This window comes from Simochromis diagramma, unplaced genomic scaffold (assembly GCF_900408965.1).
Source record: "Simochromis diagramma unplaced genomic scaffold, fSimDia1.1 OVJJ01000753.1, whole genome shotgun sequence".
Lineage (NCBI taxonomy): Eukaryota > Metazoa > Chordata > Actinopteri > Cichliformes > Cichlidae > Simochromis > Simochromis diagramma.
In genome coordinates, this window is record NW_024387523.1 from 2238096 (window position 1) to 2263254 (window position 25159).

The window sequence follows — 25159 nt, forward strand, 5'->3', positions numbered from 1 at the left end:
TGCCCAATGATCTTAAGCAGAACATCTAATTATCACTGACAGGAATTATCTTTTGACCTGCCAATGGTTTGCTTAGGCTGATTTGGAGTATTCATTAGGCAAATATGAGAATAATTTGATCTTAGTTAGATAATGAAAAAGAAGAGCAGACCAATTTTAGTCATTTGTTTGTTTGTTTTTAATGAGCCCATTCATTGTTGTTGTTTGTTTTTTACCTGTTGCCATTTGTCTGTGGATAAAGAGGTTTTTTTTTCCTTCTTTTAATTTTTAACCTCTTATCTCTCATTTACCTAATTTTCACAGTATGTGCACTTACAACTTTGCTAATGTCTTTCATGACTTTTTCTTACCAATTAAAATAAAAATATCTAAACAAAGTTACAAAGTGCTTCAACAAACAACACATAAAATATTTAAGAAGAGATAAAAGTGAAACAATATTAGGGCTGGGAATGCTGAAACAGAGGGAAAGAAAAGTGGAAATCAAAGACAAAAATTTAAAACAAATAAAAATTAAGAATATTTTAAAAACTCACTAGCAGAATAGTAAGTCTGGTTATAAAAATATGTCTTTAAGATGGATTTAAAAGTTGATAGTGAGCTTGTTGATCTCCTCAGGGATGTTGTTGCAGAGAGTGGGTGTCCTGACAGGAAAAGCCTGCTTGGTTCTCAGCCCAGACTGTGGGATGGCCACCAGAGCCTTGGTCGAGGACCTCAGGTCACAACCGGGGGCGCACAGTGGCAGAAAATCTCAACTATATTTTGTTGCGAGCACAGAGCGGGCTTAAAAGTCAACATTAAATTATTTTTATATAATTTAATTAATGGCTATTTAATTAATGGTTAACCAAATGAAGACAGGCAAGGATAGATGGATAGATAGATAGCTGGACTCAGGAGCCAAAATGAATGAAGCGCTCACCGGAAATGTGATGACGTCGCTTTAGCGGTCTCTAGGTCGGGGCGGGGCTCTGAGTTTCTCTAGCAGAGCCTTGTTGTCGCTCTTTTGTTAATAAAGTTTGCTTTTGAAGCCAGTCAAGATGGCAGAGTACGATCTCACCACCAAGATTGCACATTTTCTGGACCGGCATTTGGTTTTCCCTTTGCTGGAGTTCTTGTCTGTGAAAGAGGTATGGAGGTTTTTGCGTTATATGTGTAAAAGTAAAATGCAGTTGTTTATTGGCGGGGTTTAAAGGGTAAAATATCATTGTGGCCGGCAGCGATGCGACCTAGCGATCTAACTGGCTAACAGTCACGTTAGATAGCCGGTCATCTAGCAGCTAACAGCTAGTTTGCAACTGGGTATACACTTTAGTCCTTTATAACCAGATTATTGTTTTAATGCTAGTTGTAGACACCATAAGTGGTTAGAAAATGTATAAAACAGGCATGCAGTAGGTAACTGGCTTATGATTGTTACCCCGCGTGTTAGCTTATAGCTTAGCGACTATAGTGAGCACATAGCATAACAGCTGACTGAATGGGAGGAACCCCATTCACGTGTCTACTGTGATAATCCTGGCGCTATTAAATAGCGTTTATGCCGGTGTTTCATTATTTGAATTCGCGTTTCAAAGGGAACCAATCCTGTGAATATGTGTGTTGTTGTAACAGATCTACAATGAGAAGGAACTCCTCCAGGGAAAGCTGGACCTACTCAGCGACACAAACATGGTCGATTTCGCCATGGATGTGTACAAAAATCTGTATCCGGACAAGGAAATCCCACACTGTAAGAAAACAACTCAACACTTTGCTTTGTTACAACACAGTAAGAAATGTTGTACCACAGACGCATTTGATTTGTTCACAATGCCTCTCACCACAGATGGGTTACAGACTCTTTAAGCTAGCAATGGTTTTTCCGTAGTTATACAGAGTTTTCTTGTGAATAAAACAAAGCGATCTTGATTTTCCACTTAAATAATTGAGTCAGGTTTAATTTAGTAAAGCTTAAATGCATTTTAGTTATTTAAATGGGTTACAGTAATGTGCTTTATGGTAACACAAACTATTTACTTTAACTATACGGGAACCAACCATTGTTATGTGTTTGGTCAACCCCAAAGGCCCCTTTTGATCTAGGAGAAAACCCTCTTATCTTATGTATTGTTTCCTTAATCTTTAAGTTTAAGCAAAGTTTAGCATAGAAGCCAGACCTTTGTAGTGTAACTTTAATTACTGTCCAACTACTGATGAATCACACTTGGACAGTTTAGAGTTAAGAGATCATGAAATATTAGTAACATAATATGAACTTACGTGGTTAAAGTTATTTTTAAGTTACGTTTAAAGGGAACGTTTTGCTTTGGTTTTGTAGTGTCCTGCATTCATTTATTTGTTTTCAGCCAAAGTAAATCTGTCTACCTGCTGCTGACTTGTTTTTGATGTGTTTTATTGTTCTGCTTCAGCTTTAAGGGAGAAGAGAAGTACTGTGGTGGCCCAGCTGAAGCAGCTCCAGTCAGAGACGGAGCCAATCGTCAAGATGTTTGAAGACCCGGAGACCACTCGACAGATGCAGTCCACGAGGTCAGAAAAATTCATCTCTCTCAGAAGCCTTGTTCATTCTTCACTGCAGCTCTGATCAGATTACTCTTGTGATTTTTATTTATGTGATCTGTGAAAGTCGTCTAGCTGTTTGACATCGTCTCATCTGTTTGTTTTAATCTTCACCAGGGATGGGAGGATGCTGTTTGACTATCTGTCAGAAAAGCACAATGTGAGTATTTAAATGTTAGCTGTGTATGCACAATGTGTTTCATATTTGGTAAAAGGTGCACTGCATTTTAATCTTGGAAGTTGGGAGCTAGATGTGTGCTTTAGTTTCCATAACAACCAGCTGTCACGGTGAGCCAGCAGGACTGTTATCAAAATCTCTGAATCCTTAAACATCAAACATGATGCACCAGTGTGCTCATTACTAATTCAAAAATCAGAGTAAATACTTGTTGCTTTCTAATTAATTTCTTTCCTTAATTTTAGTCTTTTAATCTAATGTACAGATAAATTACAGTTCTTATTACCGACTAGTCAGTGCATGCCAGCATTGTCCACATCGTGTGCATTAGAAAAGGGGGCTTGTTGTCAGGGAGGGGAGGGCTTTGTTTTACTAAAAAAGATGAAAGATGCTGCCACATTCACTAATCAGCCACTTGCTGTCAGCTTTCCAGCCTCTCCCTGTCAGATTTCTTAGAGAGGAAATTGATGGTAGCGCTTTTTTAAACATGCAGCATTGATTTCACTGTACTGCACAGCTGTAGACTTAATATAATTTTCATTTTAGCCTGAATCAAGAGGATGTATAATCGACTAGTTAAACAGGAGAAAAACAAGATCAGATGATGACTCTAGTAGTCTGAAAACAGAATAAATGAGACAATGTTAAACATTATGAATATTGTGCCTGTATGTAAAGACAATTTGAACCATTACTCAGCATTTAAGCATTTAATTGACTACTTACGCACATCCCCACTTGATATGTTATGCCTTTTTAAAAATGACAGTTTTATCCCAAAAGTTGATTTTGTTCATTTAGATTTCATCGCTCATCCAAGAGGTTTCTTTGGTCTCAGCTAACAAGCAGTGGTTCTGGTTTCTGTCGTTATTCAGCAGCATTGTTTATAAGGCTGTGGGAAATCATCTGAGACTGAAGATGTTAGTTTGAATTGAGTGAAAACTCAGGTTAACAGAATCAACTTTGGGGGATTTTATTACCAAGTTCACTGATTATGCTTCAAGACAGTTTTATTATCGTACAGGTACTGATGGAAGAACTCAGTGAAATGTAGCTTCCATTTTAATCGCCTATATTTTACTTCCTAGTTTCGTCAAGAATATCTGGATACTCTTTACAAGTACGCCAAGTTCCAATATGAATGCGGTAACTACTCCGGGGCTGCAGAATACCTCTACTTCTTCCGCGTCTTGGTAAGATGTGAACTTATACACTGTGTAGTAAATATGAAGTTGGATGCCTTTAATTTTTCTTAAACAGCACTTGGTGTGGTTTGATTTTGATAACTTGTTGCTATCTGCTCAGGTCCCCTCAACAGACAGGAACGCACTGAGCTCCCTGTGCGGTGGAGGAAATTGGCTTCTGAGATCCTGATGCAGAACTGGGAAGCAGCCATGGAGGATCTCACTCGTCTAAGGGAAACCATCGACAACAATGTAAGAAAATAATTAAAAAGATTGTTTGAGGTGCACATCCACTTCTCTGGTGTGCTCAAAGAAGTTGCATAACTTTGTTTGTTTTTTTGTTTTGTTTTTTAAAGTGCATTAAGATGCTATGATCGCAAACATTTGTGTCGATGAATTAAGCCCCCAGCAAAGACAGCCAACCTGTGGCCGAATAAAAACATCAACAAAGTGGTTCAGGCACGATTACCTGCTCTCGGCTGTGGCTTTTCGTAAGACTTGGGACCACCCCATTGTTTTTTGTAGCATTTCACTCGTTGCTGGGTTTCAAAAATGGCGGTTTCGATTTTGTGAAGCCTCCCCGATTCTCGTACTAGGCCAATCAGCAGGTTTTTTAGTATCTGCTCGGTCACTTTGACCCCAGCTGAAAACTTTTGATGCAGGTACCGGGTAAACCCGATCCATATGAACCGCGGGTGCGTCGATCTAGTTATATGGAAAAGGGCCTGTAGTGTGACCGAGGCCTCAGTTTTGTGAATCTTGAGTCACACTGGCAGCAAAGCTTAAAAGCTCTGGCCAACCATGCTGTTCATGAGAGGCCATAGAAAGAGTTTCCTGGTGGTTTGTTTTCCACGTTTATGTGAATATAAAATAAGAAAGCACCAAATCCTGGTTAAGCATGATTGAAGTGTGTTTTACCCTTTTACCCTTGGGTTTGCTTGGGTCCCTGTGACATAAATTTCAGCATCTGACAGTGAGCGTGAGGGTCCACACAGACGTCTGCGTGTCTGCCTGTTTTTTGTGACTTGTTCATATTACAGTACACCAACCATGCATGGGAACAGACAGTAAACTTTAAAGAAGTATAAGAGAAATGACTACTCGGCCGTCAGGTCTCCAGCTTTTCATGTCCACAACAGAGTAAAATCCAGGCCTTCGGCTACTGTAGCCCAGCTTTAGAAGGGAGGACGGTACACCTGATTTCTCACTTTCATCATGAATAGAAACTAACCTACTGAGTCACATTTAATGCTGCTTGCAGGCAGCAATGAATGCTTTTTCCCCACATTCATTAGCGCACACTACTTGATGGGTATTGGCGGACAGATAAAACCGTGTGAAGTCAGAGCATTTGCCTGTTTTCAGCTTTTTATCTCTCAGCCGTAAAACGCAGATGGGAGAAGTTTGTGAATGCGATAACTTGACAATAAGGCCATGTGGGATTTTAAAATTGATACCGTAGGTGCATCTACTAATCTTGGGAGAGTCGAATTTCAGTGACCCGACCTCAAGTTTGGGGTCGAAGGTCAACCTTTCTGAAAATCTTGTGAAAGTGATAACTCCAGAAGGAAGTCCCCTGGGATTTTCACATGTATACCATATGTGCATCTTCTAGGATGTTTTTTCATGTTCTTCTTTTTAAACTCCTGTGTAGTTGTTGGTTTTAGGTTTATAGTGGCAAAAATAATCCCTGGTATACAGACCAAGCTGTGCTGATGCCTGGCGTGTGGTTGTGTTTGCCGTATGCTGCGGGAAACCCCGGCCTGATGTCACATTTTCTCATGTTTTTTGTTGTGTTTCCTTTCAGTCTGTGAGCTCTCCACTCCAGTCACTCCAGCAGAGGACCTGGCTCATTCACTGGTCCCTCTTTGTGTTCTTCAACCATCCGAAAGGCAGGGACAACATAATCGAGCTTTTCCTCTACCAGCCTCAGTGAGTCACTGTATAATCAGTTATATCACAGAACAGTCATCTTTCTAATATAATGCCAGGCTTGTGCTCAGGCCACTGATGCGGTCATCTGCTTATGTTGGATGTTCCATCCTCAAGGACATGGCTGTGAAACATTTGGACATCATTTTTTGAACATTATTGAAGATATTACTAGTTTGACTGCCACCTTACTTTTGTATTATCAGTTTCTCTTTATGTGAATGCATTTTCTTGGTTCTTTTTTGAAATATAATGACTGCTGATACTACCAAATTAATTGTGAAGAATAACTTTTGTCCGGCTCCGTGCTGCCTTTGTGCTTTTCAGATACCTGAATGCCATCCAGACAATGTGCCCGCATATCCTGCGATATCTCACAACCGCAGTCATCACCAACAAAGATGTACGAAAGCGCAGGCAAGTTCTCAAGGACTTGGTGAAAGTCATCCAACAGGTAAGACCGAGAAACTGTTGATTATAGTAATTATTTCAAATGTGCCTTGAGGACTTAATCAACATGATGGCTTCTCTCTCACGCCTGAAGGAGTCCTACACATACAAGGACCCAATCACGGAGTTTGTGGAGTGTCTCTACGTGAACTTCGACTTCGACAGCGCACAGAAGAAGCTGAGGGAGTGCGAGTCGGTAAGAAAAGCATCCTGAGCGTCCTCGTTCAGTTTTTCGTCTTTGACGGTGTGCTTTTGTCATCGTGCACAGGCCTAAATCGCCCCACAAAAGTTGGCTGTCAGCTGGGACTGAGGGGTGATATGAAGCCCCCCTCAGCCTTGGTGCTGTGATCTCCTGAGTCCCAGGCATTTAACTTTGCAGCTATTCAACCCAAGCAAATCCATGTCTGGCCTGATTTGCTGGCTCTTACTTTTATTCAGTTTGATTTTCAAAGCGGAACAGCTGTCAGATTTCGGACTCGGTTGCCTTCTCTTTAAAAACCCTTGACTTCTATTTTGCAGTTGTGCTCGGGGACCACTTTGCACATTCTCGACGCACTCTCATCAATTCGCTTTTAACCCCTCTTGTATAAATTATGCAGCGCTGGCAAAGCCTTCAACTATCCTGTCAGATACGCAGAGTGAGCGCAATGATGGAAGAATGAAGATAGTTCATTAAGAAAGTCTGTTGTCATGGATTCTGTTGGTTTGTAACACTCAAGAGGATATAAATTTACATTTTTAATTTTTCTTTCTCTAGAGATCAAAAACTTGTCTTAATTACTGTATAAACATGATTGCTTTTGTTTTGCGGTGTGCAGTTTGAGCATTAAAGTCTTGTTGAGAACTTGATTGACAGGAAGTAGTTGATGTCTGCACGGCCCTGCTTCGTGTCCTCTATGAAATATGAAAACAATCAGTGAGCTAGCAAGCTGCTTCAGTGTGGTAAATAAACTGAAGGCTGAAGTGGTGAGTGACTTAATTTATTACACAACAGCTGTTTGCGAAATGAAACCACAATATCATCTGCCTGTCGTCGGTGTGTTCATAAATCTAAACTCTTGGAAGTTTGAGATCGCTCAAACATCCTTCCTCTGCGCTGCCGCTTTTATTTTTGTAGAAATGCAGTCGCAGCCTAGTAGTACTCTGTGTTTAGTGACAGATTTGTAATCATTAGGGATTTGAATGATGTTGGTAGGTTTTAAAAAAACTGTTTTGTGCTCTCCAGTGATGGTTAAAAGGGCCGAATGTCCGTGTGGGTTAAATTTAGTCATGACGATGGAGTTAAATACTGTGTAGCTGCAAGAATGAGATTCTATAAATCTTAACCAGTGTTGTTGTGAGTGGTTAGTTTTTAGTAAAGACTCTGCTTTACCAGCTCTGATGCATTGCTGTCATAACCTCAAGTCAAAGAAATGCTTGACAGAATTTCCCAAATAAGTCTGTAGTGATCAACACAGGACACAACTAGCTTCTGTTTTAAGCGGTTCTTTAAACGGTCTTAAATATTGCTTGGACAAGCACCATCCACAGCTTCGTCAGTCGATAGCAGACAGACCAGCAGATCAAACAGCTCTCAGGCACTAAATGAAAGAAAGCAGGACTTAAATGTGTAAATGTGGCGTCTGCAGAGTTTACTGTGAAAGTGTGGAGTTGATTCAGTGCGCTACGTACAACCTGAGCTAATTACTTTTGTAATGCTCCTTTTGTGTTTTTATTTCCCTTTTATTTCGTCTTTAATAGAAAGATCTCTTTTACAACAGAAACTATTCAAACTCAACATGTGACAAATGCACCTAATATAATAACATATACAATATAAAAATAGTCTCAACAACAAACACCGGTGTGATGCCTCTCATTGTCTTTTTTGTCCTTTGGCAAAATATTTGATGTCAAAGGTGTGTGTGTGGGGTCATTTAAAAAAAGCTGTTTTCCACTGATCTGTCAAAACACTGTGGGCTTTAAAAAGCATGGATGTTTTTAACTGTAGAGAGATTACCACAGCCCCGCACATACCTGCTTAGTGATGAAGCTGAGATGTGTTAGAAGTAACCATTTAAAACTAAATTTACCAAAACATGGAAAGTAGTGTATTATTGGTACTGAGGCTGATGATAAACGCGCATTAACATCTTGTAGCACTTTATATATAATATGTAAGAAAAACCACTTCAGAAGCAACACACACACGAACTGATTAAGCACATTAATGCATAATTTACATACATGTAAGACACTGTTTCATAAAGGCATTTTGCTGGAAGGATTTTTTTCTATGGTGCGTATTTTCTTCCAGCACCAGTATTTTGATTTATTTTTAACAGATGGTGGGCATCGCCCACTAGCAAGGTCCTGATTTTGGTTTGAGGCTCACTCCCACAAACGTGAGGAAAACCAAGGGCTGTGCCATCCACTGCTGTCTGCTGTAAATATAAAAGCATTACTTACTTCAGCTGCGAGTTCTGACAGCCCTGTGTGATTATACAAAAAAAGCCTCTGTAGAAATGTGTGCTGCATCGTTACTTGGATGGTTTTCACTGAGATATTTTAATATGCAGGTTTGAATAACCAGTAGCTGAAGATCTAAACCACAGAAAATATTTGCCTGCACATCATGTGTGGCTGCCATGTGGTGGTATTATTATGCTCTGAATATACGCACCTTTTCAGCACTGCAGGGTGAGGGTTGTAATCTTTCGGGGCAGAAATGTAGTGTGTGTTTACTGAAAAGCAAACCCTGTATTTGGCAGAGGGGAACTAAAAATTGCTCATTTGTAGAACATTCGGTCTTCTGTTTGTTCCTGGTATGTATAAACCCTGATGGATGCTCACCACTCTGGTGTTTTTGTCCCTGTCAGGTTCTTGTGAACGACTTCTTTCTGGTCGCTTGTCTGGAGGACTTCATCGAGAATGCCCGACTCTTCATCTTTGAAACCTTTTGCCGCATTCATCAGTGCATCAGCATCAAGTATGTCAGGGTTTTTTATGCAGTGTCTTTATTTCTGAAGTTATAATTGCTTTTAGAGGAAAAGTTTTATTTTTTTAAACCTACAAGATCTGTAAACTTTTTCTGCCAGTTGATTCATATTCTGAACTTGTTTGACCTCTGTGCTCCCATATTTATTTACTTTGTTTTTTTAACCTCGTGTCCTTGTTCTTTTAAAGTATATTCAAAAGCAGACTTTTGGATTTAACCAGAGGATATTTACTGAAATGAAACGCCTCGTCCTCTTTCACTCTCTCCTCCCAGCATGCTGGCAGACAAACTCAACATGACGCCTGAGGAGGCGGAGAGGTGGATCGTCAACCTCATCCGTAACGCCAGACTTGATGCCAAGATCGACTCGAAACTGGTGAGGCTCTGCATTCGCTGATCCAGATGAGCTTCAAATCACTGAGCGTAAACAGCCATGACTGCTGATTTGAGTAGTAACACTGTGTATTTATTTGCTTGTCAGAGCGCTATTTTTGAAGTACTTTAAAATCAGTCCTTGAGGGGGGAAATATTAATTCCTGCGAGTGTTTCTCAGGGTCACGTCGTGATGGGCAACAACGCAGTGTCGCCGTACCAACAGGTGATCGAGAAGACCAAGAGCTTGTCCTTCCGCAGCCAGATGTTGGCGATGAACATTGAGAAAAAGCTGGCACACAGCAGCAGGAACGAGGTAATCTGAGGACTTTGCACAGGGATTAAAAGATGTCACCCATTGGTCGTGTTTGTTGTTGCTGGAAGACAAAATGAACAGCACAGTGAAGCATTTCTGTTTGGTCCAACAAAGTTAAGAAAACTAAATTTTCTTGCAAACATCATGACAGCATTTGATTGTAACGCTGGCAGCAAACCATCATTTCTATTCAGTATTTTATTCAAGCCTGAGTGAATACTGCAGGATTTTTATCTGTGCAGGATAACAGTAAGCATGATCACTCGTCTGTGATTTCATTTTTAAAAAAACATATTGGGACAAGTGAATTAAAACACAATTTAAAATGCAAACGTTTGTGTTTGTATTTAAAGATACAAATGTGTCTCACCTGCATAACCATGTGTCAGACGCTTTTCCTTCGTGCTACTGCCCTCTGGTGGATAAATGTGGAAAAACAGGAGCATATATCTCATTGTATTTGTCTCAGTTTGTTATAATTATTGCTCCTGGTTTTCTTTTCCTTTTTTAATTTTGCAGTACTTCAGTAGTTTTTGTAAGATTTTATTATTTTAATGTGAACTGTTTTTTCCCAGCTGTCAGTCAGTTTGACAGAATAGCTGGCAGGTATTTTTTATTATGATGGTTCCTAATTTGGAACAAATTTCTTGTTACCTTTGTGTTTGTTCTCTTTTTGATGTGTTTTTTTTTTTGTGTCATTTCCTCAGACACCAAACTGGGCTGCTCAGGACTCCGGCTTCTACTGAGCATGAGCTGAAACGAGCATCAGGAAGATTCGGAAGCCTCTCGGGATGTTATTGAAGCTTTTTATTGACAGATTTGTCAGTTTATCCACCGTTTTTATTTAACTGCCTGTCACTGAACAATAAAAGCAATGAAGCGAGGCAGCTTATTGACACTCAAGATGTTACATGATAACCTATTTATAATCTGCTATCAGTAGATTTATTTTTATTTGTTTTTTAAGATGAAGCTTATTTCCTTGCACTCTGAAAGTAATCATCTAAAAACCTACATGACAGTTTACATTAAAGATTTCTGCCCCCCCTTTATTGATGTCCTATGTCGTCTTTCAGCCACTAGATGGCACAGTTGGTTTACTTTTCGTTTGATGCTTGCAGATCTGCAGACAGTGGTAACATTTCAAAAGCTGCACATCTGTAAGACTGCAATGACTTTAATTTTGAGTTTCTATGATTTGCTGACAAATGAATGAAACTTGTAACTTTTGCAAACACTCGCTGTTAGAGGAAAATCTCTCATAAGGTTAAGCGTCAGGTGCAGCCTTGGATCATTTTCAGTTCGTGTGTTTCTATTAATCCTAACATGCGGCGTTTTTGTTTCTGCTCGTGCAGTTATTGTTGAACCGCACCTTTTTCTAAAGATTGAATGACACAGTAATGACTACTTCAAGATAGCACATCCTCAGTAAATATTTGCGGTGTGTAAATGCCCTGTAAAACCAGTCTTCAGTACTTTACTTTGGAAAATTCTATTTAAGGACGTGGGTTCATTTAAAACTGGTTGGGTGACTGGTTCTATTTAATTAACGTGTGTTGTGTCTTTTTGCTTTGTTACTATCTTACTGGATCTTACTGTGCAGGTTAGATGTTGTGTGAAGAAATGGAAGTGCGGCTGCAGCACAAGATCACCTTTATAACACCGTCTAGTGTCAGAATGTGACTCTACCCTGTAATTACACAAGTTTCAGCTGGCAGGTATTCAAGGAAAAATGTGAAACCACCTCGAGTGCATTTCTCAGTTGACCCTCTGTTTCAGTCACTTTGTGTGAGGATCCCTTCTAAGGGAGTGGCTCACAGTGAAGCTAGCTGCTGCTGCAGCTCTTAGCCACTCCTCCAAACTGTTTTTCTTACCCACACACACTCTCACACTTTTCCAGGACTCAGTAAAACACAACAGACACAAGCTAACACACACACAGACACACACAGAGCTGACGTGGGCTGAGGTCTGAGCCGGCTCCTTGTGGAACAGCTGGTATCCATCTGTGTTTGCTGCTGCTGCTGTAGGCACTGTGGCTGCCCCGAGAGGACACAAACTGGCCAATTGCAGCACACCCATGAGCTCTGCTGCTGTCACACTGCTGGATTTAGACTGCATAGATAGTTAGGCTCTTCTGGTGGCAATCAGTGTGATCAGCAGCCTTCAGCATGGATATCTCGACAACCTGGGCTGCCAGTAACCCAGCTGTGGCCCGGCTCCTCTGGGTCCTAGGTCTGGTGCTGGCTACCCTCCTCGTTTGGTTCTTGTCCTTCTGCTGCTACAGCTGGAACCATAGCTCATCGCCCTCTCTGGAGAGGTACCTGGCAGGTAGGTGGGCCCTTGATCCCCACCCATTCACCCTCTGTGGGTGTGTGGAGGCCTGTGATAGGTTTACAACTGACATGGCTGCTTACTGTGACTCTTCAAGTTCAAGTCAGGCTCGCTTTTACTACTTTCTCAGTGGAAACGCATTTTTCCCCCTCAAAGTCTGGTAATTGTAAATTGTCAGTGTTTCCTTTCCAAGACGGGAGGATCCACATTTTCCAGAAACTGCCAGCTCGTGTTGGCTCTGGCTCTTTTTTTGTGGTTGGAGCAGTTCTTATTACCACTTTTATGTGCTGTTACCCATGTGAGGGGATACAATGGGTCTTTCATAGTCAAAAGTACAATTTTTTTTTTTTAAAAAGAGAGGAATTTATCCACCACAGATGTAATTTTCCATTTTACCGAGCACGTAAAACTACATTTTAATGTTGTACAGTCCGTAATGTGAGCTTAATGATATGTTATAAATTTGACAATATGTGATGACAAGGGTCAACACGCAGCTGAGGTGATTTGCGGAGTCATGGTAACATGCATGTCACTGCAAGCACCTTGTGACCACCATGAGAAGTCGCAGGTTATTTTTATCGTCTCATATTCAGATTCTTTAAACTAGCTCCATCTGAACTGAAACATCATAGTAAACTTTGCTCATCAGCTGTGCATGTGACAGATGTGTATTCTTTCTCCTAACAGCGATGGCAAAGCCCTCCAAATCTAAAGCTCCGACTCAGGTGAGAAAAGCTCTCGTAAGAGTGACTGTGCGTTGTTCTTTATTTTTCTCAGTAGCTCCAGGGCTCTTCAATCACAGCGGTTTTCTCAGAACACCCTGCTTTCATTATCTATTCACAAATGTGTCCGCCTGTAATGCCTCCCTTAGACTTCAGGGGTCCTCGTTCACTTGTACTTTATCAAAACTCCCTTGCTGATGAGAAAAACTGACAAGACCAGCGAGCTTGACAAGTTCATCAGTGTACCGATCCATGACAGGTATACGTCAAATATAATTTGCAGCATTATGGAAATTGTCTGGGAAAACTTCCAGCTTTAGTGTTTTATGTCTAATGTGCCATAAATCTGCCATAAGATTTTCTCATGTATTTTTTTAACATAAAGATGTCGTCAAAATATTTCACACGGTCGATTAAACCTAAAGACAACAACCCCCAATAAGACCCAAACGAGGCCCACATCTACAGTTTCCATGGATCGCATTTGGCCTTGACTCGCAGCGTTAATTCAGGTTGGGTCTGACTGCTGTAACTCTGCCACACGTCCACCTTATATGGGCCAAATGTTAGGTGCATTTGGATCATGTCTGTCCCACATAACATTTCCATGGGCAGTGACTAAGCTGTAAATGCCAAAAATAGCTCAGATTGGGGCCCGATGTGTCTGACTTCTGGGATGGTTAATGTCAATATAACTCAGCTCCATCACTCATTTTCAGTAGTCTTATTTACAGAATGAATAATTAAAAAGCTTTGATACTTATTTTTTTTTCACAGCAGCCCTTTTGACACATAGTAGCAGGATAAACAGGTGTAATTGGTCAAATTAACTATATTTCTGCTCCAGAGAACAAGTGTGCAAAACACTCACTTAAATAAAAAGGATGCATTTTAATGCTTTTTAATTACACCTCTGTTTGTTCTGAAATACACTGGCAAATCTGCTGATGTTAAAAGTAGCACTTAAGTGAGTCAACTCCCTGAAGATTATGGTTCTAATATGTGTCCTTTAAATCTGATGAAATACTCGTAAAGACATGTAGCCATTGTGAGATTGTGTATGCTGTAATCACAGCAGTGCATCAAGCTTTTCCATGTTTACTAACTTCATTTAGAATGTTACTTGTACTAATTAACTCTAAATGCAGGTTACATTTGAAGCTGAACGGTCTTGAACTTCATCTTGAGTGGAAAAAAATTAATGATCAGTTGTTGAATTGTTCTACTCAAAACCACACGTGCATCCTCTGGGAAACATGACCTGGACCTCAGTTCTGCTGCATGTCAAAGCTGTGTGATTTCAACCTCAGCCAATGTGGTGGACCAACTCAGAGCCTCACTGCATTTAGGGTTAAAAAGGTTTTGTAGCTTAATGTCAAAAACATATGATTCATCAGTGATTCATCCAACAGTGAATACGTTTTTAGCATTTGGTGTTCTGTCTGAGTAATAAGGGAAATTGATACACTTAATGTTTGCAGTGTGAGTAAGAGAATGTCTTTAATTGCAAGCAGAGCTGGCACTTTCTAAAGCACAAAAAAGTCACTGTCCTAACTCAGTGATTACTTAAAAGCATTGCATACACCACTGAAGCTGCAGCTAATATGCAACATTGGTGCTGTTCACATGTTATAAATCCAATAAATGTATTCTGCAGTCCTTCCTCTCTATGTTTTGTACTCTAACCTCTTGGCAGCTGAAGCTTGTCACGCTGCGATGCCATTACTAAGTAGACTGCAAGTGGCCTTGTGATCTGCTGAGAGATCTGCTGGCCTCCGTCAGTGTGTTTTGGCACAGACAGAATGAGTGTTGTCACACAGTAGAGAAGCACTGTGTAGTCATTGTGAGTGATAATCTGGAGGGCCTCTCTGAAATGGCTCCATGAGTGAAGTCCTTTGTCTGAATGGCACTGACAAGCCACCAACGGTCCATATTCTTCTGCAGTAGCAAGTGGATGGACAAAGAGACATGTGAGGTCTCTCTATGTAAAGCAGAGCTGCACATATCCCGGCACTGTGGTGGAGTTACTGTCAGTTATCTGCTGGTCTCTGTGTGCGAAAGCATAATAACCAGATACACTAGTGGACACGTGTGGAGAGGGATCCAACCAAGATTTATGCAATACAGTTGCATTCTTCAAAACACATTAGGAGGCCATGAGAATGAGGGCCATTAAAACTCCCACTCATGACCTGCATCTGCTGGTGGTGCAGAGGTTACAGCAGAGCTGAATGGCTTTACATTTCAATTTCCAACATTTAAATAGTTTCATTATGGTTACAGATGATCTTCTAATAGTGAACAAAGTCTTGTTTGTTTTAAACGATGCAAATGTTAAACATAATTTCTGCGGTTAAATCTGCACAATTTCCCTTCCTAAAATATTGCAAAACCTTTGAGTGCTGTAAGATGAGATAAGATTCATCTCGAAAGAAGACCATACAGCGACGTGATGAAGGATATTCAGAATTAATCCTGTCAACTCCAAAAGTACGTCTATTCACTAATGGATGTTCTTCCACTCAGGTTAAACAAATTATGATGTTGTGGCTTTATTTCACGCCAGGGAATTCCAGCAGCAGGAAAAAGAAAACCTTGTTTGTTTACCTGACAGCGCTAATCTTAATGAGTGTCTAAAATAAAGTCTTCGTCTGGCCCAGTCATCAGTGCGTGCCAGATATCGAGACCATCTGTTTTCCATCTGTAATTGGAGAGTGAACTTTAAAAATGAGTCCTTTGATTGGAAGTAAAACCTGAACTTTGTTCCATGTTGGATGGTGGATATATCTGAAGCAGCACACAAACTCTATCCTGAATATGTTAGATGTTATGTTAATACTTGATTAAATACTTTTTTATCTCAGCTAAACAATGATAAACAATTAAACATGATCTTATTTTACATGTCTTATTTTAGAAGAAGAAAAAGGCAAAAGAAAAGGCAGAGAAATCTGCTTCTGTCCAGCCAGAGGACGTTGTGGCAAAGGAGTCTGTAGCCATTGGACAGGAGCCACCATGCCCTGCAGTGAGGAAGAGGAAGAAGCGACCTCCTAAATCTGGAGTGGAAACTGTGACTACAGTGGCAACGCAGAAGGTGAGGAGTCATAGGACGGGTTTCCTGCCTTTTCAGAACCACTTTCTCTACTTTCTTTGGTTTAATTCTGTGTTTACCTGGTTTTCCAAAACCTGCAATAAATGCAGGAGTTCTATGAGTTATTTCCCAGAATTCCTCGAAGCTCTTGCTTCCCACTGATTGGGTTCTGACATGCTGTACGTGCAAAAAATGATTCACCAAAGTAATTCCAACATGACCTGGAGCATCTCTCACTCAGAGCTCTCTGGCTCTGTGAAGCACTCAGTTGATCAGATTAAATCTTCAGCACAATGGGTACAAAGTTGGCTCAGACGCTGGTATTCTGGACTGGTGACATGCATGATTTGTGAATACAAGAAGGGCCTCTGTGTGGGACGGAGCCAGCACGTCACTCCCACCCCTCCGGTCTGAGTCCTCGGTAATTCATTCTACTAGTGGGAGACTAATAATGTAGTAGTGCCACACAAACAAGCAATCTGCCATTCACCAGTCACTGCTGTGATTATGTAATAGCTCAGCAGGGCAGTTTTTAATGTGAGTCAGTACAAGTTGGTCTCATTTGGAGCAAAAAAGAAACCTGAAAAACATGACAGAGTAAACAAAGCAAAGGGAAATGAAATTAAGCAATTTTACACATTAATGGGATTTTAATCAAAGTGCAAAGTGCAGGCAGAGGTCATTAAATAAAACAATTTTAAATATCTTGGACTGTTACTAAGTGCTAAATCAATTACCAACAATTAAAAATCATTCATTGTGAGAGTGTTCTTGTTTGGCCTTTTAGTTTTTAGACATGTAGACTAAACACTGGGTCCAATTACACCATCTTTCCAGGAACTTCTACAACATTTCATGGCCTGTTTCGGGAGTCCTCCGGTGTCATGGAGACATTTTGTTGCCTCACTGTTGAGGGCTCTTGTCAGATGCCAGCTGGAATACCCTTACTAATTCATCCACTTTCTTAACATCTTATCCAACATTGTAGCGGGGAGGCTGGAGCCTATCCCAGCTATGATAGGGCGCCAGGTGGGGCATCAGGAATACCTGGAGAAAACCTGCAAGTGCACAAAGGAGCAAGCGGACATTTAACCTGATTTAACTGTAAAATATTATTAAAATCTCTTGTCTTAACAGTAGTTTGGTAAGCTACACACTCTGGTGTTTAAAATGAAAGCACACTACAGCTGTTTCCACGTGACATACAAGTGCTGAGCTCGGCACTGGCGTTGCGTCCTGAGTAATAACACCATTATAAAGGATTTCCTGTGAAGTTTGGGGGCAAGTGCAGAACTCTCAGACTGAAACGGAGACACACATAATTTTTTTTTTTACTCATATTGCTTCACCCAACCCGGACCCGCTCAGAACCACAGTTTGAGTCACATATTTCCTTCATAGGCTCCACATGAGCTTGCCCGCATTACCACAACTAAAAGTCAGCGTGGAGGGTGTAACGCGTAGCGAAGCGACAGCCTCCCAGCTATAAACCTGAGCTCAGTTTTCACATGCGCAATCAGATCTGCCTCCTTATCTCAAACGTGCCTGTTGTTCAGTGACAACTTCGCCGGTGTCGTCGCGCGAGCAGAGCTCGAGGCATGCTGCCTGCAGGCTGAGGGAGCTGGTTCCTCCTCTCGGCTCGTCCTGCAGCCCTGATCAGTCCAGGTCTGAGCGTCTGAGCATCCCACAACCAGGAAACTGCAGGACGCAGGCGCGACTCTCGCTGCGGATGAGGATGATGATGGCTTTCGAAGTTTGAGCAGGTTAAATTTGAACGCATCCGCCGACGTAACGACTGCAGAGCCGTGTTTTGCGGTTGTGTACCTGGGACCAAACCAACAGCCATCCTGGATATTTTGTGCGTGAGTAAACGAGGAATACAGATTATTCATTTTTCATGTTTTGCCGCATCGTCGACACCGATGATCACACGATTTAGTGCATTTCAAAGCCTAGAGGTCATAAAATAAAACCCGACCTATCATGGTAGTATGAGCGAGGCTGTTCACGTCATAACCTTCACTCTAACTTGTTAAACGGCAGGTGCACCCACCCCTCCGTGTCCTCTCTGCGGCTCAGCCTCATTACAGGTGTGGCGGTGCAGAGCAGAGCGAGCTTGAACATCTACGATCCTTGTCGTGTTCAAGTTTTCTGGGAAGGATCCAGACTTGACAGCTTTGTCTGAAAAGTGATTATCAACAGATCCAGTCCCGCTGAAGTCCATCGGTTGTTTACAGTTTGGGAAAGAGCGAAGAGGGGAGTTTGTCAGCTTGACTGAGCTACTGTCAGAGTCTGGGCATTCCTGTACACACTACTTCATTTTCTTTGATTTCCAAGACCTGGATGGAGCATGCTCTCTAATGCTCTGCAGAGTTGCCTGGTAACTACGGATCACCATGATGCTTTCAGCTGCTTGGAGCAAGGCCATACAAGAAAGCATATGCACTGTGAATAGGAATAGGTTGGAGACATAAGTACAGAAGTGATAAGAGCTGTAGATGATGGTTATATGCTCTACATCTGATCTGCACTCATAGATCATTTGTAGTAGAGTAATAATTAATTCAGAGAGCTGATCACAGATGACATAAAGAGGCTTAAACTTTGGTGCCTGGCTGACGAAAGGACTCTTCAGAAAGCTATCTTTTGATGCCTCTTGCCAGTGCTGAGGTCTCCCTCTTTGCTATGCGTGGGCACTGTTTTAGAAGCTATGAATTTTTAACGTGACTTCCTGTAACCTTTGAAACAGTCCAATCTGCAGTCTTCTTGATGTATTTATATAATGCCCTTTGTTGTCCATGAAAGACCCTAGTTCCTAGATCCCAAGCTGAACCCAAAGACCATTATTAGTTGACTGGTACTGGTCAAATATTGGCGAAAATTTCCATTTAGATGTTCCAATGTTCCATTTAGACCAGTCAATGAAACGCCACAGGAAAGCATAATGCGTTACTGCTCTACTTTCAGAGGCACATTGAGGTATGGCATGATAAAATAATCTTAATCTGTTAAAAGTTTTCCTAAATAAGAAACCACACAAGTGGTTGAGTACTGATGTGCCTCCATATAGTAACAGCTGCCACGTGCAGATGTTCAGTTTCACTTCATTTGATCCTGAAGCAGATTTTTGTTTATCTTAAAATGTGTCAGTTTAAGGAGCCAAGACATGATTGAGGATTGCACATGAAAAATGCGCTCATTAATATTTTCAGTGTTTGTCGTGTGTGATTTATGAGTAGTGTTTATCTTGGTAATTATATTATTTATAGTAGTTTAATAGATTTTTAAACCTTCTTAACATGATAACAATGTTTAGTCTGGTAAGTTGTCTAGAACAGGTTATGCATGCACTATTTCCTGAAAAATAACAAGTTTTAACCACATTATTTGTGGTGCAAAAAGCAGACAAACTGCCCCACAGTGTGTGAGTAATTCATTTTTTTCTTTTGTGTTCTGCAGGTTTCCCTCCTAGCACTGCCACCCCTTTTTTGGCGTTGATTTGCATGTCTATTTTTCTAATGTGTGGAACAGAAGAGTTGAATTAAAGAGAAATTCCCCCTTTGTCTCATTTTGAGTTGTTATATCATAATATAACATGAAGTGGTTGAAATAAATCTTCAGGAATGCTGTCTTTTCCCGTTGTGCCTGCAGGACACAGAAAAAATAAGCCTAGAGCTGCTGTTGGTCTGTAGGCTGTGTTTTGAGAAGCCTGGCAGTGTGCTGTAAATATGCTCTGAAACAAACCGCTTTAATTATGTAGCGGTTTAATTGCACAAAAAATAAAATAATCAGTGCTATAGTGTTACAGAACTGCAATTATATCAGGAAACAGTAAGTAGCCAGAAATAGCCTTTAGGTAAATTATACCCTGAATATGAGCTGTGTCTGAAGCCCTGGAGATGTTACTCCTGGGGGTTTGGTCCTGTCTGCTCTCATCCAATCAGAGAGCGGTGGTGGTGTAGCCAGCGCCCCTGTGGAGAGCCTCCTGCATCCTGGATGGTGACTCAGCTGAAATGAAGCTGGTAGCACGGTAACGTTGCATAGTGCATCAGCAGCACCTGCCCTGTAAAAACTCCTCCTCCTCTTTCACACAGCAGTCTGAGCACTGGGCTGCAGCACTGAGGGTTTGCCCTGTCTACTACACGCATGGTCTAAAAATAGACTCTCCAAAGTAGGGCATTAATTCAATACCACAATTGTACTGTGATTTCATGTATTTATTTATTCATTTGTTTTTTATTGAAAGTCGATTGCCGCCACCTTGGGCATTAAGTCTATGCGTAAATATGAGATTTTGATATATAGATAATTGGGGGGAAAACAGACATTTATAGGTTTTGGATTTTAACCATGTTGAAACGAGCCTGTCCCTTTAAGGCAGATTTTAGCTACTTGTAGCCCAGCGAAATATTAGCGTTTCAATATAACTGGCCAGGTGTTCAGTCTTTCTCGCTTGGAAGAAATTCACCAAAAGATATTTACCACGACTGGACTTTAAGGTGTTATTTATCCGGCCACCAGGAGATATGGTGTCACAGAAAATCATGCTAGTAGACTGGCAGGCCCACAAAAGCAACCTGACAGTATTAATTAGCACAGTTGGGCTTTAGCTAGGAGTAATTCAGACTTTCAGTGAAGTTAGCCTGTCATCTGTAACTACTAAAATACAAGAACAAACAAAAAAGTATATATAATAAGAAACAGGACTATCTTAGTTTTTGTTTTGAGTTTCCGTTTTTATATTTTTCTGGTCACCGTGTCCTTTCAGACTATGGAGGAGAAGCCCAAGAAGAGGCCTCTGGTCAGGGCTGCATCGGAGGAGAGCTCCAGCGATCTGAGTTTAGTCAGCTGCTCGCCGTCTCCCGGAGACACCCTGCCCTGGAACCTGCCCAAACACCAGCGGATCAAGCGCTCCAAGTCAGCCTCTGGAGATGTTCTGGACCCAGCAGAGAGGGCCGTCATCCGCATTGCAGGTAAGATGTTCATGGGCAGGTAGAAGACCCTCAGTGGTTTATATCTGTAGACGAGCTGGTAAAGTTCTCTACACTATTTTTCTAACTGCTGCTGTAGAGTTTCTAACGCCAGGGTATAGCATTGCATAAGGAAATCTACATCCCAGAAGTTCAAGTTTCTTTTGTTGGTTTATGCCTAAACATTTTTAATGCTGTTGATTAGACCATGGTTAAAAGTATGATTTATGTGTTTTTCAGGTATTACCTGGATGTGTGTCTGGGTTAGGACTTGTGCACAGTCAATTTGAATGATTTTCCTTGTAAGAACTGCTAACTGAAAGCCTGTGATTTATGGCTTCTGTCCCACAAAAATAATATGTTCTCCATGTACTTTGTTTAGTTTTCATAGTCCTTGGATTACAGTAAAGCTCACTACTTAGATTCACTCAGTAATTATCATCTGCTGCACATATTGTGCCATAACCGCTAGAAAGTTATAGCATTCACAGTCAGTGAATGCCTCCTCAATTTTATTGTAAAAGTCCACTTGCTTCTAATCAGCCAATCCTGGCCCATCCTGTTCAGATGGTTTACTTTCCAGGTAGGTGTTATTCCATAAAAGTGTCTTGTCCCCTCATAGCAGTAGCTGTGAAACCTTGAGAGCCACTCTAACCAGAACCTGAAGTACCTAGGGAATGGGTTCATACATGTGGCATTCTGCAAAAAGGACCACTGTTACAAATTGCAGTTCAAGACTGTTTGGGGTTGGGGTTCAACCAATCAGATCACTGAACCTGTGTCCACCAGTCACTGAACTTGTTTTTGTCAAAAACATGAATCAGTCTGAGGAGCTTAAAAAAGCAAGCAGGCAGTGATTATTCGTACCGACCTTGCTCTTACTTGGCAGTTGATTGGATGATCTAGCATCGCACCTGTAAAATGCCAGTAGCTGCCATCTTTTTTGGCCCCTTTGTTGAGCTGTACCGACTGGTGTAGCTACAAACACGTAGCTTTAGAAAGGTGGATTGTCTTGCAAATCTTGCTGCATCTTTTTTCTTTTTTAAGTACTTAAAGAAACAAAGTAGAAACAAAAATCCTTATGGACTCTCCCAACATTCATACATACTGTACACTCTGTCAGAGGTTTTACATTTGACAGAGGTTCACTGTACAATAAAAGGAAAGTAGCAGCATCTCTCACTATGCTCATTCATATGTCCCGGGGATTCTTTATCCTCTAGAGATTCTCCAGGTTCTCCACCTCTGTTAACTCTCGCCTGTGCACTGAGGCAGGGATCTGATGAAGCAACTTGCTGCCTCAGCATGTTCAGTGGTCGGTGTTTAGTTCAGATAGTCTCTTTGGACCACGGACAGAAACCCAACCTCATCTTCCCCCCCTCCCTAGTTGTCTCTAATATTGATTTGATGGGGTGGGGTACTGCAGTGTGACTGGGTGTTATTGTCTCTGCACAAATAACAACAGCAGTACATTTGTATGTCCACGCACTTCTGCAGAGCTTGTTGGTGTGCTGCAGTTTAAGGACAATCAAGTAAATTTATTTCTAAACAGAAAATTGACTAAAATGTTTGTCATTGTGAGGCAGATACCAGAATCAGATGAAGTGCATTCGATAAGTGTGACTGTATGAGTATTGTCCCACCGGATCGCTGCCATAATGGCCCTGACTCAGTCCGGAATCATTAGCCTTGTGAGATGATTGCTTTATCTCACAGTGAATGGAGGCGTGACCATTTGCTATCAAGCTGCAGACAGTCTGAGGGGCAGACTGTGTCGGATAATGCTGAATATGGTGTCAGTAAGACTGTATCAACATTTTGTAGCTTACTGATATACCTAATCGGATAACACTTTAGTTTAATGACATCACTTAGAGTGATGGTGATGAGACAACATAATTAAGCTCTGTTGAAAATAAAGCAAACTAAGTTCACCAGACTTTCTTTTATGACTCTGGTTCAGGATGTTGTATGTTATCATATAATGGCTCACAACAGACAGTGATATTTCAGTTATTATTATCAATGGCTTCAAAATTCGTTATCACAGATTACTAGAATATCAATGCAGCCAGGCCCACAAAACACAGAAGGGTCACCAAGTGTTAAATCATAGCTGCTTCTTCTTCTGCACCTCTGATGTACTCATTTGTAATCGTGTCAGTCCTGATCACTCCCAATGAATCTTAGCATCTTCAGCTCTGCCTTCTGTCTTGTTGGTTGTGCCACTGCCTTTAAACCATACTTCATAGCAGGTCTCAGTACCATCCTCCAAACATTAAACGATAACGACTGCTAGCTACTCATTAACCATCGAGTAATATCAGTGGTAAAAGTTGGCATTTACACTGGAAAAAAACAGTCAATAAGTTGTTGAACTTTTTATTTTTGTGAGCATTTATGGTTAATGATAAGTAACCTCAAATCTTTGGTTTTCTTGACTTTTGTCTAAAAAAATGACATTTAAATTATGCAAGTTTTGGCTTTGGGACTAGTGGCTGCTATGGTGATGAATGATGAAACAAACACACAAAAGTAGATGTAATTAGTAGCTGTAGAAGCTCTAGTTGATGTAAAATCCTTTTTATAACTTGAAAGTTTCGGAATTCTGGGATTCTCATTCGCAGTTTTTTCCCATGTTTTTTCCAATGTGGGAAATAATGTTTTTGTGCCCATTTTGTGAATTTTTTCCTGAATTCCTTTTTGAACTGTGATGTTTAGGATCTTAAATAAATATCTTTTAAATGTATATTTAAACATTATTTAAACATTTTCTCTATTAATTATACTAACACATGATTGGTACCAGTAAGTACTAACACAAGACGAATGGTTCTTGAATTTTTTTCATGGTTGAAAATGTAATTCTGTTGCACTGACTCCACTTTAACTCGAGGGTCCACTTTAAGAGTCTGGTTGTAACGTTTAGAGGACTGCATGGATACGACGTGGCTTACATCAGTGGGTCCCTATGGTCCCACTGATGTAAGCCACGTGTATCAACGCCTAAAAGCCTTCCCTTTAAACTTGCCTTAGGGTAAATTTTTGTCTATCACGTTGGGTGTGAGGCACTTTGTTTGTTTTTTTTATCTTGAAAGATGGTATATTAATAATTTTTAGTTACCTTAAAAAAAACTTAGACTCTTTAATGTGCATTTGTTGGAGTGTTACTTTGACCACAGCTGTGAGAACCGACAAAAACGTGGGTAGCTTTGTTCTTGGTCTGTCCGTGACAAACTTAAAATCCTGTTAACTTAATATTGACGTTAAGGTGCAAGTAAAGAAAAGGATGTTATCTGTTGCACATACATCTGATATTCAGTTAGCCCCGAGAAGTGTATCACATAAGTCTTGAAATGTCACACAATAGTTCCTTCTTGATTTTTATGAAACATTGAGTTTAGAGTCTGCTATGCAGGAGATAAATTATTTAGCAGTTCTTTCAGTGTGGTATTTTTTTCCAGTGTCTGTCAGGATATTGAACTGCAGATCCTTTTCTGTCTTCACTTTCAGCAGCGTTACTGTTTCTAAAGATATTTCTGGGACCCTGACCAAGGTTTCATCTTTCATGCATCTGTCTTTTCAAAATAAGAAAGAGTGTTTCCAGTGTATCCAGCTACAGGTATACAATGCTGATGTCAGATATCAGACTCATCATAATAAACCAGAATGGTGGTGTGTGCAGTGTACTATGGTGGTCACTAGAGGACAGTATCCAAAGATAAAATGCAGTGCATCATGCCTGCATCTTTCTCATCCTCCTTAGATTGTATTGCTGCTCTCAAATCTGACATTTGACTACTTCCTGGTCATTCTTTTCAGCGTGTGTGCTCAGCAGTAATTTATTAAACTGACAGATAAAGCCAATACCAAGCCTACTAAGCCTTGGCAAACAAGGAAATAACAAGGGATAAATGACTAAACAAATAAAGGAATGCTGTTTGTGTTAATATTTATTAAATTTATTCATAACTAAAGAGACCAACTTTGAGTTTTTTTTGACTAGTGATCTTTTTTTCACTTTATTTGATTGATGCAAGCCTTACTTTGCTTAACTTTCTCCACTTTCAG

General features: G+C 40.7%; 2 protein-coding genes across 2 annotated transcripts in view; both read left to right on the forward strand.

Annotated features, from left to right (window-relative positions):
• Nucleotides 1–996: 996 nt before the first annotated feature.
• eif3eb (eukaryotic translation initiation factor 3, subunit E, b) lies at nt 997–11018 on the forward strand. The gene is given in 14 exon segments (XM_040019906.1): nt 997–1130; nt 1615–1732; nt 2412–2529; nt 2677–2719; nt 3826–3930; nt 4043–4078; nt 4081–4173; nt 5729–5853; nt 6181–6307; nt 6398–6499; nt 9162–9271; nt 9554–9656; nt 9834–9968; nt 10676–11018. Coding segments are annotated over 14 exon segments (1344 nt in total). The 5' UTR covers nt 997–1040; the 3' UTR covers nt 10715–11018.
• A 115-nt stretch (nt 11019–11133) lies between these two features.
• LOC120726380 overlaps nt 11134–25159 on the forward strand; it is a 49179-nt gene continuing 35153 nt past the window's right edge. Inside the window, exons 1-4 of the mRNA XM_040019908.1 lie at nt 11134–12299; nt 12993–13030; nt 15945–16121; nt 20887–21091. Of these exons, the coding sequence (XP_039875842.1) occupies nt 12140–12299; nt 12993–13030; nt 15945–16121; nt 20887–21091 (580 nt within the window). The 5' untranslated portion in view covers nt 11134–12139. The remainder of the gene's footprint in view (nt 12300–12992; nt 13031–15944; nt 16122–20886; nt 21092–25159) is intronic.